Source organism: Delphinapterus leucas, chromosome 12 (genome assembly GCF_059928025.1).
Source record: "Delphinapterus leucas isolate spDelLeu-1000000601 "Yukka" chromosome 12, BTC_Dleu_Yukka2, whole genome shotgun sequence".
Lineage (NCBI taxonomy): Eukaryota > Metazoa > Chordata > Mammalia > Artiodactyla > Monodontidae > Delphinapterus > Delphinapterus leucas.
In genome coordinates, this window is record NC_143140.1 from 20545969 (window position 1) to 20561486 (window position 15518).

Sequence of the window (15518 nt, forward strand, 5' to 3'; positions counted from 1 at the left end):
GCCAAATACTCACTGTTGTTACTCTCTGGAGCACTCAGCTCTTACAGAAAATCGGCTGCCACCAGCACGGACTACAAACCCCAGAGGTCTACGTACTTCACAACAATTTCCCCAACTGCTGAAGCCAACATTGCTTTTTCAAAACAAGAACCTCTATGTTGTTTCATGGTTTGAGATACAGGCATACCTTGTTTTTACTGTGCTTCATAGACACTGTGTTTTTTACAAATTGAAGGTTTGTGGCAACTCTGTGGCAACAAGTCTATCGGTGCCACTTTCCCAATAGTATTATTTTCGGATTAATGCTGTTTTTAAATGTTTAATTATTTTTTTTAGACGTAATGCCACTGCACACCTAACAGACTACAGTATAGTGTAAACATAACTTTTATATGCACTGGGAAAACAAAAATTCACACGACTTGCTTTACTGCAATATTCTCTTCATTGTGGTGGTCTGGGATATCACCAATCTGAGATCTCACCAAACCTGAGATATCACCAATGTATGCCTATACTCTATTTCCACCGCTGAGCCAAAAGAAAGTGAGTTTTTCTTCTACTGTCTTCTTTCAAATACAGAAAACCACCAGACATAACAATGAACACTTGCATATCATTACTGGGAGCAACTACTGTGGAAATAGGGAAGTCCATGACAAAAAGAGGTAAAGAATTCTTAAATACAGGCTCTTGGTTTCTTTGGCAATGTTAAGAGCTAGTTCTGCCAGGGAATAACTATCAGGGGCTAAACATAATTACCATTCCCAAAGGCTCTACTTCTTGCTGCTGAGACCTCGCCAAGGTCAGCCAAGGCCATTAAGCCCTGTAACAATGTGAATCACAAGTAGAAGGAGCTGAAGGAATCCTCGCTTACGTGATCAAATGGGGTGGGAACAACAGGAATAAGGGAAAGTTTATTCTCATTGCTGGAAGGAAATATTATTAGCATTCAACAAATTCCATTAAAAAAAAGTTAACTACAGAATCTCATTACTTTCATAATTTAATGCATAAATATTTCTCAAAGCCAGTAATGAAGCTAGCTTGTGGTTCAGTATTACAAATATAACAGCATTCAGAAGATAAAATATCAACTAAGAAAAAGTTAAAAGCATCATTCTGTAGATCCAGTTACAATATCCAAAAATTTTTTTCTACTAGCGAAAACATGTCAAAGGAAATCTAAATTTTGGACAACTACAAAAAAACTCTGAAGAAAGATCAACTTTAAAACCAAAGGGACTCTGAAATATGTTTCTGATAGAAAAGAATTTAACATTAAGAATCAAGGCAGCTTTCTAAAGAATTTACATTACATTTGGAAGAATAAAAATTCATTAAATTACCTAGAACTGCCATCACTATGCCATGCTCTCTCTTCCTCTTCGGACGTTCCACCACTGACAGCAACAACTTCACCTTCCTAAGAGATAGTTAATACATATTTTATTGTATAGCTTTACAGAATAACATTCTATGATTACAGAAAATATCAGTGATATCTAATAGTATGAATCATATTAGGATATTTATATTAAAACCTGATTTAAGTTAGTTGTAAAACACAGGCCTCATATTTCTATACAAAAATTATTGCATGTATCCAAATATTAAGTGTATCCAAAGATAAAATACTTAATAATACTGGATTCAGAGCAATCTCTTGGGTGGATTAACATTTTTTAAAAAAGCCTCATAACACATCTTCTAGACTGGGTGATACCAAATTAATATTTGATATCAACTTTACTTCTTGGGCTTTTTTTAAAATTTAAGTTTTCTTTTTCTATAGATGCATTGAGAAACTTAAATTCAGGAGCTTTTATGTTTTCATTATTATTATTAAAATAGCTTTATCATATAAAAAAAGGATATTCCAACTCAGGTATTATTTTATACAAATGGAGAGGATTAAAAACTACCCAAACACTCTGATTTCTCTTTAGTAAATATTCACTGGTTAACACAGGATACTACCTGTGAAGCCATTTTCTTTATAAAAATTGGTTTTTTTTTGGGGGGGGGCACAAAATCTTGCTCCAATAAAAATACCAGCTCACATTCATTAAGCTTTTAGTATATGTCAGAAACTGTTCTAAGCACTTTGTATATATCATCCCATTTGATCTAGACAAACAGTGCTGGTGATAAGAATCAGTCATTTAAATAAAAGAAACTAAAGCTTAACCAGGCTAAGAAATTTACTCAAGGCAGAACAATTAATAAGCAGCAAAGCCTATTTTGAACTCATGTCATTTTACTTCAAAGCTTAGACCCCACTCTACACAAGAACAGTTCAGTGTTACTAACTGCTGGGCACATCCAGATCATTTTTCACAAGGATAATGAAATGTATTTTTTTACTAATTAAATGTTATATCTTGGGGAGAAAATTTTTCCTGTTTTGATGGCTTAAAAATGAAGAATGTATTACATAACTATTCCACAGGGCTTTGAAAACTAGGCAAATATGAAAAGATCAAAATCCAGAGTAAATTTTATTTAGCAAATTTAACCTTTGCTCAATATAACTGAAAAAAAAAATCTAAACAAGTGATCTGATTATTCCCACTCTTAGTATATTACTTCTTTAAAGGGGGAGAACAGAAACATAATTCTACATTCTAAATACAAAATAAAAAGGTACTATATGGAAGTACAAATTATTTGAACCAAAAACCCAGGATTCTTTCTTTTTTTTTTTTTTTTTTTGTGGTACGCGGGCCTCTCACTGTTGTGGCCTCTCCCATTGCCGAGCACAGGCTCCGGACGCACAGGCTCAGCGGCCATGGCTCACGGGCCTAGCCGCTCCGCGGCATGTGGGATCTTCCCGGACCGGGGCATGAACCCATGTCCCCTGCATCGGCAGGCGGACTCTCAACCACTGCGCCACCAGGGAAGCCCGGATTCTTTCATTTTTAACTAATATATTGTGCCAAAGTTGATATTCTTTTCTTATTATTATTCTCCTCTACAAATTTAAGGCATAAACAAATTAGTTTTGAAGACAAATCAAAGAATTAGTAGAATTTTCTTACGTAACAGACGTACCTGGAAATACATTTTGAGCTGAATTAATATTTTTAAAATTTTATAGAAACTTAATATTTAAGAGTAATATTATAAATCTTTCAAAAATAAATATTTTATAATGCAAATAAATAGCACACATATATTTTACATTCTGTGGCATATCTAAATTGTTATGTGTCAAGTTTATATAATGAGTATATTTTATCTTTTTTTGCCAGATTGAATGTATCGTTTTGTTCTGGCCATACAAGGATCTGAAAACACTGGAGACTTACTTTTAAATTATGGTTAGAATACTCTCTGTGTGTGCTAATATTGCCCTGTCCATAGAGAATATATGTGGAGAATCCCCACACGTGTCTAACACTGCAAAACGTAACATGACTTCAAAAATGTGTAGCTGTCAACATCTCAGATCATAGAGTCTCTGACTTAACTGTGAGTGAAGGGGTAACAGGGAGAGTGCGACAGGGGAAGGAAGACCATTGTAATTGCTAAATAAGACTGATTTGTGACTGCAAATGGATTCCCTTTGCTGAAAGAATATATAATTTAGTAGGGACAATGGTATTTATGGAAATAATTGTACCTAAGGAATATTTTAAAAATTTACATTGAGAAAGCTATAAATTGGTACAGAGATTAAAAACTAACCAAAATTGTCAAATGTCTATTGATCAGTTACAGTTACAGACTAGAGCTTCATGGTACCATTTCAAAAACCTGGTTTTGGAGTGAAAGGAATGTGCGTTTAATCCCTGCTCTACCATTTAATAGTTAGGTAAATGTGTAATCTAAACATCTTTGAACTTCAGAGCCCTCAAAATGGGAATAATTAATTCACATGCATTTGTTTTGTGGACTTGAGGTTATGAATATCTGTGCCATGCCCAGAACACACGCTACGGTCCTTCAACTATCACTACCATTTTAAGACCTAGACAAACCATGTTTGAGCTACATCTATAAATATAACAATGAATGCAAAGAATAAAAGTTACATTAAAAAAAACAAGTAAAAATGGAAACAGAAATCTATGAGTGTGCTGAGCTCTCACATCTGAAGAACTAGTGCCATTTTCTATCTCTTCTGAAGGTCTGGGAGTCTCTTCCAATGCAGATCTCGTACGATAATTGTGTTGGTTTGCTTGCTGCTTTTTGGATTCTCCAAGATCCAGGAAATGTTCATGAGTATGATTCTGGAAAAAAGTAAATTAAATTTATTTGGAGTATGCTTAAAGAACACCTTTTACTTTAAAAGTTGTATTTTTTTTTTTTTTTTGCGGTACACGGGCCTCTCACTGTTGTGGCCTCTCCCGCCGCGAAGCACAGGCTCCGGACGCGCAGGCTCAGCGGCTGTGGCTCACGGGCCCAGCCGCTCCGCAGCATGTGGGATCTTCCCGGATCGGGGCACGAACCCGCGTCCCCTGCATCGGCAGGTGGACTCTCAACCACTGCGCCACCAGGGAAGCCCTAAAAGTTGTATTTTTTAATGATAAAAAACCCATTCATATTTAAGATATCCCATAAGTAGACTAAAGTATAGTACCGCCTCAAATATCTTAACATTAAGTTAAAACACAGGTTTATGATATGTTGAAATTCACTTGCTGATTGACAGGTTATAAAAACTTTTTTTTTCTGATGAGGATTCATAATAACAGACTAAGCCTAACACTGAACTCTCCTGTACCTACGCCAAACCTATAGAACAGATATAAGAAAGAGGACCACAGACTGGGAGGCATACATAATAAGGCAGAGGCAAACTAGAAAACAAAATGGTGATCACAAAGCTAACCGATCACTATGAGACTTGGACACCAGGTGACTAGCTCTCTCTTCTGCTGCAGGCAAATGTGAGAAAAGTCTTCTTCAGCAGATGAGAAAACAACTAAGACTGATCAAAATAACTGAAAGTCCAACATGGTTATATGATGGAAAAAACTAAACAAAAAGAATTTACACCTGAAAAAAAAAACCCCAACTTGTGAATATAAAAAAATAGAAGGAAAATACTAAAAATTACCTTTGAAAAAAGAGACTGACATCAGACTTATATATACAACATATCATGCAATAAATCATACAATAAGAAAAAGGAACACTATCTTTAAAGTGTGGACAGAAAATAATTTTGAACCTATTAGTTATATCCTCAGTCCTTTGAACCTATAGTTATATCCTCACTTTTTTTTTTCTCTCTTCTCATTAACTTTGTTTTAATGGATCTCAAAATTCTGTGACAGATTTCTGGTCAAGTTGTTTCCATTAAAAAGTACTGATTTAAAAACTAGTAAGTTAAAACTGCCACATACAGAAAAACAAATGGTCCACAAAACATTCTCTGTTTCTTCAAGGTTTTATGATGCATTGTTATCAATCAGTCTTTTACTATTCAGCTTAAATGGCTGATCGAGACAAACAGTCCTGAGACAGTTCTTCCACCACTGGTTAAGACTGGGGTGCCCGGTACTGGCGATAATATTCATTTAGCCTTCTGAGCTTTCTGGGCAGACATGGTGACCTTGCCAGCTCCAGCTGCCTTCTTGTCCACTGATCTGACGACACCGATAGCAACTGCCTGTCTCATGTCACGAACAGCAAAGCGACAGTCAGAGGAGCTCTCAACACACAAGGGGGCTTGCCAGGAACCTAACAGTGGCAGGCAGCACCACCACCTTTCAAGAATTTGAGGCCATCTTCCAGAAGCCCCTTCCCAGAACAGTGACCAATCTTCTCCTTCAGGTCAGCAACCCTGCAAGCTGTGTGAGCTGAGCTGTGGTACAATCCAGAACGGGTGCACAGCCAGCACTGACTTAGCTTGGATGGCTCAGGATAATCATTTGAGCTGTGAAGCTGGCTGCTTCCATCATTCATGGGTTATTTTTGCTGTCAGGAACCACAAAGCTATTATGGCTAGCAGCTCTGACAGACACGTTCTTGACAATGAGGTCTACATTGTCTCAGAAGAGCTTCATCCAAGGCTTCACGTGCACTTCAACAGACTGTTTTTTTTTTAAACTTCAGCTGTAATGACGACTGAAGCAAAGGTGATCACATGCCAGATTTGAGAACCCCAGTCTGCAACTGGCCCACAGGGACAGTACCAACACTACCTGGAGGGGCAGGCACCAAGGGCTTGTCCATTAGACAAGTCGGTGGCAGGATGCCATTCAGAGTTTTAAGCCGCATGGTTCCACTGGCAGTGCCATCCTTACGGGTGACTTTCCACCCCTTGAACCACCGCACATTAGCACTTGGCTCCAGCACGTTGTCACCATTCCAGTAAGAAATCAGCAAAAACACGACTGTGTTGGGGTTGCAGACAATTTTCCTAATGTGGGTGTTGATTCTTTAATTTCCTCTTAACTCTTCTGGCTGTAGGGTGCTCAGTGGAATCCATTTTGTTAACAACAAACAAAGTCTAATATCAGTCAAGTTCAAGTTCATGTGGTTCCCTTTTTCTCTCCAGAAACTTTCAGAATACTGTTTTAGATATTTTCAAATCTTACTATAATGTGCTTAATTGAGGTTTTAAATTTTTTAATTTTGTATTCTTTTTTCCTTATTCTAGTTGGCATGCTATGCATTTGCTCAGCTAGAGATTAATTCTAGGAAATTCTGGATCATTTTTCCAACTCTTTTCTCCCTCTGTATATTTTTTCTTCTTTGAAGACTCTTACCAAATAAAGCTTTTTTTTTTTTACTATGTACTTCTAATCTCTCTGTGTATACAACATACACATTACATAAACATACACATACATGTTTTTCACATTTCCCTCATTCTCTCCATCAATTTATCCCTTGTTGATGCATTCTGAAGAGTTCTTCAACTTGACATTCCAGCTTGTTAACTTATTTTTCAGTGTTTTGTATTCCTCTATTCAACCCATCCATTGAGTTCTCCATTTCAAAGACAAGATGTTTCATCCCAATTTCTCCAACAGAACCCTCTCCAAAACAGCTTGCTGCTACATCATGTTTCCAATATCCTCTCTTATCTCTCTCAGAATAATATGCTGTGTTGAATATCTGAGTATGTTTGGCTCTGGTTTCACAAGTGTATTGGGTGGCACTTGGGAAGGGAGGGAAAAAGAAAAAATCTAGGTCTTGCCCTGTCTCCTAAAAAAGAGTCTGTATGTGTATGGGGAGATGGGGCTGTGTACCTCAAGACCTATAATACTGCAAACCTGAGTTCAACCAGTCTCTGTCTCTCCATCACCTCCACTCTCCAGTTCCCTCCCCAGTCTTGTCACTTCTTCCCTGCACTTTACCTCTACTCTTGCTGGGGCTGTTAACTTGTAAAAGCCAAGTGAAATAAAAGACATTTTCACATACAAGGATACAAGATTTACTCCACACAGATTCTCTAAAAGAATTACTGAAGGGTTCTGTAATTTTGTAAAAATTTGGGAAAATATGTAAAAAAGGAAATAATATTCAACTATAATCTCATAAGCTTTGAGTAATTTATTGTTAAGAATGTAATGGATCTTGCTTCTTTCATTTAAATATTATTTATCTACACAAATCTATTTCATTAAAAATTGCTTTTTGTTTCATTTTGTAAAGCTTTATCCACAATTTTGCATTTCATTAGAATAAATTCCAAGTCAAAGAACATGTTTTTAATGCCTTAATGTATAATGCGTAAGAAAAAGCTGGTTGTCAACCAACATCTGTTCCCCGCTTCTTGCACAGAAAATGAAATTTTCATTGTCAGAATTTCATGTGACTAAATTCTGGTCAATGGGATATCTGGCACAATGTTGCAGAAAAACTTCAAAAAACCTTCCTCAGGAGCATATGTACCCTCTGCACCTTCCTCACTGATATGATCTTCCATCTTGCAGCCTTATATGAAAATGCTGACATCTTGAGGCATGAAGTCTAATTCACACATAAGAAAATCAGAAATATTTAAAGAGCTTCAGTGCTCAACACAGAGGGCATCAAACCAGATCTTGACCACCTACCGAGGCTTTTAAATCTGAGAGAAATACATTTCTCTCAAGGGGAATAAATAAGTATTTAAGAGAAATTAAGTAAATTTAAGGCACTATAATTTGGGGACCAAACCTATTATCAAAAATCAACTTTATAATTGCTTTCTAAACAGTTTTTTTTGTATTAATTTATACAACCCCCCTGCACAGTTAGTACCCGCTACTATTAGAGGAAAAAAAATAATGCAACTCTGAGATGAAAGGTAGCATCTCATAACTTCTGCATCTGTGATTATCAACAGGAGGTGCTTTCAAACCTTTCTCCAGTCTCATAAAATTTGAAAAACAAATGTTTTTTGTATGTTATAAACACTACTGTCCCACTTGCTTTTTTTCACTTAACAAATACATCATGAACGTTTCTCCAAGGCAACGGAGTGAGCTCTAACTCATTTCTTTAAAAAGCTGTAGAGTATTCCATGGGTATATATATGTCATGACATCCTACCTTTCGTCCACCAATAAACACTAAAGTTATTCCAGTTTTTGCCACCAGAGACACTATAAATATCTGCATGCAGACACAAGTACATACATTCACATCAATGCTTTTCTTTCTAAAAAAAGAGTCTTCGAAGTACCACTACTGGATTAAAAGATAAGCACATCCTTTTAATTTTTACAGATATTACCATATTCCATCCATAAAAGTGGCAGCCAATAGAAGCTCACAATCATTATATGAATTATGTCCCCACATCCTTGGATTCAGAGCCAAGGATACCAAAAAAAGGGTATGCTTTCCAGCCACCATGAAAAAAACCACTACCAACAACAACAACAAAAACCTAAAAATGAAAAGATTATTTCAGATTATACTAACAGAAACTGTGGCAGTGTAGGGTCCTACTGATGCCAAGGTATGATACCCTTAGTAAAGGAAAACATAAAATAATTGCAAAGGACTACTTGAGTCCTTTGAAGAGTCACAAAACAGAAAAGGTAGCTATAATAAAGGAAACTACTTTAGAAGGTCTGAGGAACTCAAATAAGAGGAAGGAGCACAAAGCTGGGTCTAGAGACCAGTCAACCCTTGACACTCAAGAAGGTTAAGTACATATCTCTCCCAGATTAGGGCATAACCAGTTGAAATCCACTGGACTGAAAAGTTTTTCCAGAGTAGGATGACAGACAAACCAACAAGGCAAACTAGTAGGGATAATTTACCTATCTTAATGGAGAAAATGAGAACTATTATTTATAGCAGCATAGCTGTCTTAATTACCTGCAATAATAGGTGCAAAACAGTAAAAAAAAAAAAAAAAAAAAGTGTAGGACAAAATAAAACCAGAACACTGTTTTACAGTGTGCCACCAATGGCAGAACTAAAAAAAAGATCTTGCTTAGGCTTAAGGTGTAATTTATTAGATTTAACAGGCATATTACAATTGGCATTTGGGGAAAAGGTATGCCAGAAAGTAGGAAATGTAATATTAAAGATTTAAAGATAATCCAAAGATAATCGAGAATTAGCTATGTTAACTTTATTTCATTAGTTAAATATCCTGTCTACAATATTAACAGGTTTAATTACAAAAAGGCCTTTAATTACAAAATGGTCACTGTACTTATGAAGCAAATATTAAACATCTAAGTAATTACTATTTACCTTGGAGACAGTGGGCATTTTATTCTCTTTTGGAACTGTGAAGTGTTTTCTTTTCTCTTCTGATCTGTAAGTCTTTATTTCTTCTTCTCCCTTTGCAGTTCTCCATTCTTCTTGCCTACTGAAAGAGAATTAAAAGCCACATATAATCTGTAATGTTTATAACTGATTTCTCCCCAAAGGGAATGTTAGGTATCAGCGAGGGGATGTTACTCCTGATGCCTTCTTTTCAGATGAGGCATGTGATAAAGATTTCTGAGTTTAATTTCATAGATTGTGAGCTCTGGACATTGAGCATTAAATGACTGGAATACTGGAAAGACAGACTCTGTCCACTTGAACTAGATACTACCGTTTCTACTATAGTCTTTGGCAAATAAAGTTTTAGGATCTGGGAACACGGTTACTCCTAAGGTAACTGCTCCAAGGATTAAAAACAGAATTTATTTATTCTTCAAAACTTATGTCAGTGTTGGGCTTACGCTGTGATAATCTTATGTGCAATACAGATAGCTGGAATTTAAAAAAAAATAATAAGGCACAACAGACCCTTGAGGTAGAACTAACATTAACTCCCGAAGCCCTGAAAGAACTACATTCTCTCCAGTGAAAGGCAGGTCGGGCTTCAGCCACTGAAAAAACTTCAACTCTATTCAGGTATCAAGCTGAATTTGAGCAACATAAGTTTTGAGGAACATTAACTGTGAACTTTAACTTCATGGAACCTGAACTCACAAGGACAAGAGAATTCTTAAAAAATTTTAATTCCTTAAAACTTTAAGGTTTTTGAACTGGAAGCGTATTTAATCTTTGAACTTTAATTTTTCCCTGGAGATATCACAGTTGGAAGGGAGTTAATATTCGAACCTGGAAGAGCTCTATAATGTTGACATTTTATTACTTGGGTATATCAATGTTGTCATTTTATACTTAATTGCAGAATCTCTAATGAGGCTGGTCAAGATTCTGAATGGAAATGAGTGAACTTGAATCTTGTGAAAAGAATGCCCTTGGATTTAATTTTGTTTGTTCTTAATTTGTTTTTTTTTAATTAAACTTTTTTATTGAGATAACTGTAGGTTCACATACAGTTCTAAGAAATAATACAAAGAGGTTCCTTGTATCCTTTACCTAGCTTCCCCCAATGGTAATATCTTGCACAACTGTAGTACAACGTCATAACCTGGATCTGGATATTGATACTACCCACTGATATTCAGAGCTCCCCAGTTTTACTTCCACTCATGTGTGTGTGTTTGTATTTAGTTCTCTCCGAGTTTATCACATGTGTACGTTTGTGTATCCATTGGCCCAGTGAAGATACAGAAAGAACATTTCCATTACCACAAAGGTCCCTTGCGGTGCCCTTTTAATGATCATAGCCACCTTCTTCTCCTCCTCAGCCCTTCCTCTTCACAATGTCTAGCAACCACTAATCTGTTCTCCATCTCTATACTTTGGTCATTTCAAGAGTAGTCCATAAATGGATTAATACATAACCTTTGAGACTGGTTCTCACCGTAATTCCCTGAAGATTCAATCAAGTTGTGTATCAACAGGTTGTTCCTGTTTAATGCAGTCTTACTCTATGGTGTGGAAATACCATAGTTTGTTTAATCATACACCCACTGAAGGACATCTGGGTTGTTTCTAGGTTTTGGCTATTACGAATAAAGCTGCTACACATTTGTGTACAGGTTTTTGTGTGAAAATAAGTTTAATTTCTTTGGGATAAATCCCCAAACAGTGCAATCAACGGATCATATGATAGTCCTATGTTTAGGTTTTTAAAAAGATGCCAAACTCTTTTCCGGAGTGGCTGCACCATTTTACATTCCCACCAGTAATGCACGAGGGATCCAGTTTCTCCACACCCTTCCCAGCATTTGGTGCTGTCATTGTATTTCAGCCATTCTGATAGGTACATAGATTATTTCACTGAAGTTTTAATTTGCGTTTCACTAATGGCTAATGATGTTGAGTATCTTTTCATGTGCTTATTTGCCATCTGTATATACTCTTTGATGAAATGTCTGTTCATAGCTTTTGCCCAATTTTCTAATTGGATTGCTTTGTTTACTGCTGAGTTTTGAGAGTTCTTTATATATAATAGATAGTAATCCTTTGTTGGCTATGGGATTGGATTTAATTTTAATGCAAAGCTCCAGGAAGGCCGAATACCCTTTGAAGTAATGGCCACAGCCTCGCTGGACCATACACTCAATGGTCAAGCCCAAAGAAAGAGAGATAAAAAGGTGACGAATATCTGGAGAGAAACAAATCTTCCCCACTGTTCCATGTGCAGGGACCTCCACCACCAACGAGCAACCCACTCCTGGACGCTTTTCACCTCCTTACTCATTCTTGTCTAGGGGAGGAGTGAACTAATTAATTAGGATGCTCTAGAAGGAAAATCCAGCTTAGCATGGCCCAGTTCTATGCCCTGTTTGCCATGTATACATTCTTCTCTGCACTTTAAAGAAGCAAACCAGCTGCCTCACATGGGGAGAAATACCGTGGCCCAGTGGTACCTTTCGCTGGGGTTCAGTATTAGGAAGCACACGTTCATGCAGATAAAAGTCACGTTCTTCACAGCCGTATGAATAATAAAATATGCTCATTTCCTGTCTTACTCTTTTGTGTTATTTTTTACTCCTTCAGAACTATTTTTAAAATGATGGGTATTATTTATTGCACCCTCTTCAAACCTTAACATTAGAATTAAAAAGTAGACAGGAACACAGCTAAAGAACATCTGGGTATATTTGTCATCAGATAAAGTTATGGTTCAAATTCAAGCTTTAGGTGTATAATCCTAAAACCTAACACAAATTTGAGTGTTGTCCGATCAAAAAAGCATAATATATATAAACATTCAGATTACAAATATTTTTAATCATATAATTACTCTTTTAAGAACTAGGAAATCCTAAAATCAAATTTCATCTTCCTATGTTTTTTGTTATAGTACAGTAATATATAGTCAGTATTAGTTGGGGCTCATATGGACCTCATTCATGAGTATTTCATTAATAAAGAATCGAAAGGAATTGGATATAAATGTCCCTCATAGCAATGACCTTTAGAATAGGATTACATAAATCAATACTTTTTAATTTACATATGTATACTTTTAAGTATAAAAAATATTTAAAAATACTTATATAATCTATTACCAGTAAATAATGTATTTTCACTATGCCTCTGAATGATGTGGTGTGAATGATTCGTAAAATCCACAGAAAAATAAATTATAACAAACTATGAATGTGTTTTAAGATACAGTTAAACAAGACAAACTAAGATTTAAATATGCTACTCAGTAAAATCTCATATTTGTTCAAGCCAAATTTATAATTCCCCCCCCATTCACCTTAACACTCCCCCCATATCATTTACATGAATCATCCCAGAAAGGGACATATACTGAAATTTAACTTTTCTCCAGAGTCATGAATAGTTTAAAACATTAGCTCTGCAGATAAATTTAAAACAAATTAGAGCTAAAAAGGTACTCTGAAGACTGTAATTCAAAATGAATACAAACAACTGTGGTACATAAAAATTCATAATTCCCCTTCCTTACCTGGCTACACCAGCTGATAGTTCAGGTACTACCACCCTTCGACTCCAAGCTACAAGATCCCGCTCTGTGGCTATTTCACTTCTTGGTGCATTACTATGCATTTGCCGTACACCTTCGATTTGACCACTACGCCTTAGTCCTACATTAGGTGGTGAATGAACCTCTGAGGTAGAACTTGTAGAGCCTAAGTGAAAAAATTAATACAGTAAGTTCTATTTAGACACACTTCTCCATTAGCTTCTAACAGGAAACACACACACACACACACAAACACACCAGGGGAAAAAATCCATACTGTCTTCCACATGAAACTTCATAGTGCTGTGGCAAATAATCAGTAAGTTCTATTTAGAGACACTTCTCCATTAGCTTCTAACAGGAAACACACACACACACACACACACACACACACACACACACGCAAACACACCAGGGGGAAAAAAATCCATACTGTCTTCCACATGAAACTTCACAGCGCTGTGGCAAATAATCACATCACCAAATTAGGAGCTAAACCACAAGCAAAAGCTTAATGAAAACAGAACATGGCTATTCAGTTGACTAGATAAGTTAATGAATCATGACTATGGACCGTTAAGCTCCAAAGATGTAAAACCTAATATTACTTAAAAAAAAATTGCCCACTGTGTATTTTTGGGAAAACTATATAAGAAGCAAAAACAGACACAAACCCAAGGACATTTATGGTTCATAAATTTTCTCTAAAGTTTAATAATATACAACATTAAGGATGGTGAGATGTTCGAGAATGTGGCTTTGAATGTATTCCATAAATTATTAAATAAATTTATTTTTAACATTTTTCTAAATTATTCATGTTTATTATACGAGATCTGGAAGAATATATACATTAATAAACTCATTGTCCATAGTGTGAAACCTTATATTAAGAATATTTTTTTAGGTCATTAAATATTCTTCAAGACCATGATCATTTTGGCAGCCTAATATTTCACATAATGGATTTACCATATTTGTTTAATTGCTTCTCTACTGCTGTAGGTTTAGACTGCTTCAATTTTTTAAATATTTCACTTAAGAATCACTGCTTACCTCTACTTAAACGGCTGGTATTACTGATACCTGCTTCACCAGAACGTCTCAGGTCTTGCTCCTGTTGTAGTCTTTGAATCATACTGTCCAGTGGGCTGATCTCCTGGTTTGCTTGCTGACTTAAAACTTGGTTCAGTCCTATGTAAACCACAAAAATGCTAAGGATATTTCAAACCATGTTACTTATCAACCTCACTTTGAGTCCATAATTAAACATTAATTTTGCTTGAGTAAAAGACCTAAAATGAGCAACTGTGAATGACGGGAGAGAGAGAGAGAAAAAAAAAAAGGAAACATGCCCCCTTCAATCTTCATTAAAAATAACGATGATGATGATGACATAACTTTTACTTAGTGTTTACCATGATTCAGGTACTCATATAATCATTACAATACCACAATCCCATGGGTATTATTAATTCTACTTTATAGATAAGAAAATCAAAAAAACTATTCAAAGTCATATATCTAGTAAGTGGCAAAAGAAGGATTTCATCTTAGATCTTCTTTTAAAAAAGGCAAATCTGATTACCCACTTTCTCAAAAAGCTTTACTGCTTCATTCAACAAATTCTTGAGTGCCCATTATGTATTAGGAACTACACCAAGAAACTGAGGATCCAGTGGTGAACAAGATACATCACGGTCCCTGACCATCAGGGAGCTAACGTTCTAATGGGGAAACTGAATGATAAACCCATACACAAATGAAGATTGGGAAAAAATGTTGTCAACATAAAGAAGGTGATGAGATAGAGAAAATGGGGAAGAAGAGAAATGGGAACTACCTATGGTGAGTCAGAAAAGTCAAAGAAGCCCACTTTGAAAAGGAAGCATTTGAGTGAGACTTGAAGAAAAAAAAGAATTAGTCACCCATGTGAAGAGCTAGAAATACACTCTGGACAGAAGGTAAGAGCTAATACAAAAGCTCTGAAGTAGGGAGGAACTTGGTGTATTTTAACCCATCCTGCTTTTCCTCCAACATCAATTCTCACCCACACCAGTGATATGAGACTACCTGACTCTTTTACTCTCGTAATAGGATATACACCTTTACGCTTTGGAGCTTTTGACCACTTCAAGTACAAATGTGATAAATGCTAACATCCTTCAAGCACCAAGAGAAATGGCATCTCCATATTTCCTATGTGAAATCTTTCCAGACTACCCCTGAAACACCTAATACAATGCTATGTAATAGCAAA

General features: G+C 36.0%; 1 protein-coding gene across 4 annotated transcripts in view; it reads right to left on the bottom strand.

Moving 5' to 3' along the window:
• The window catches only part of PHIP (PHIP subunit of CUL4-Ring ligase complex), a 127423-nt gene that overhangs the window by 38809 nt on the left and 73096 nt on the right, over positions 1 to 15518 (bottom strand). For all 4 annotated transcript variants that reach the window (XM_089921755.1, XM_089921756.1, XM_089921757.1 and 1 more), the window contains 5 exons: positions 14315 to 14452; positions 13241 to 13424; positions 9658 to 9775; positions 4095 to 4235; positions 1350 to 1426 (listed from right to left, as the gene is read on the bottom strand). In XM_089921755.1, coding sequence (XP_089777881.1) covers positions 1350 to 1426; positions 4095 to 4235; positions 9658 to 9775; positions 13241 to 13424; positions 14315 to 14452 — 658 coding nt within the window. The remainder of the gene's footprint in view (positions 1 to 1349; positions 1427 to 4094; positions 4236 to 9657; positions 9776 to 13240; positions 13425 to 14314; positions 14453 to 15518) is intronic.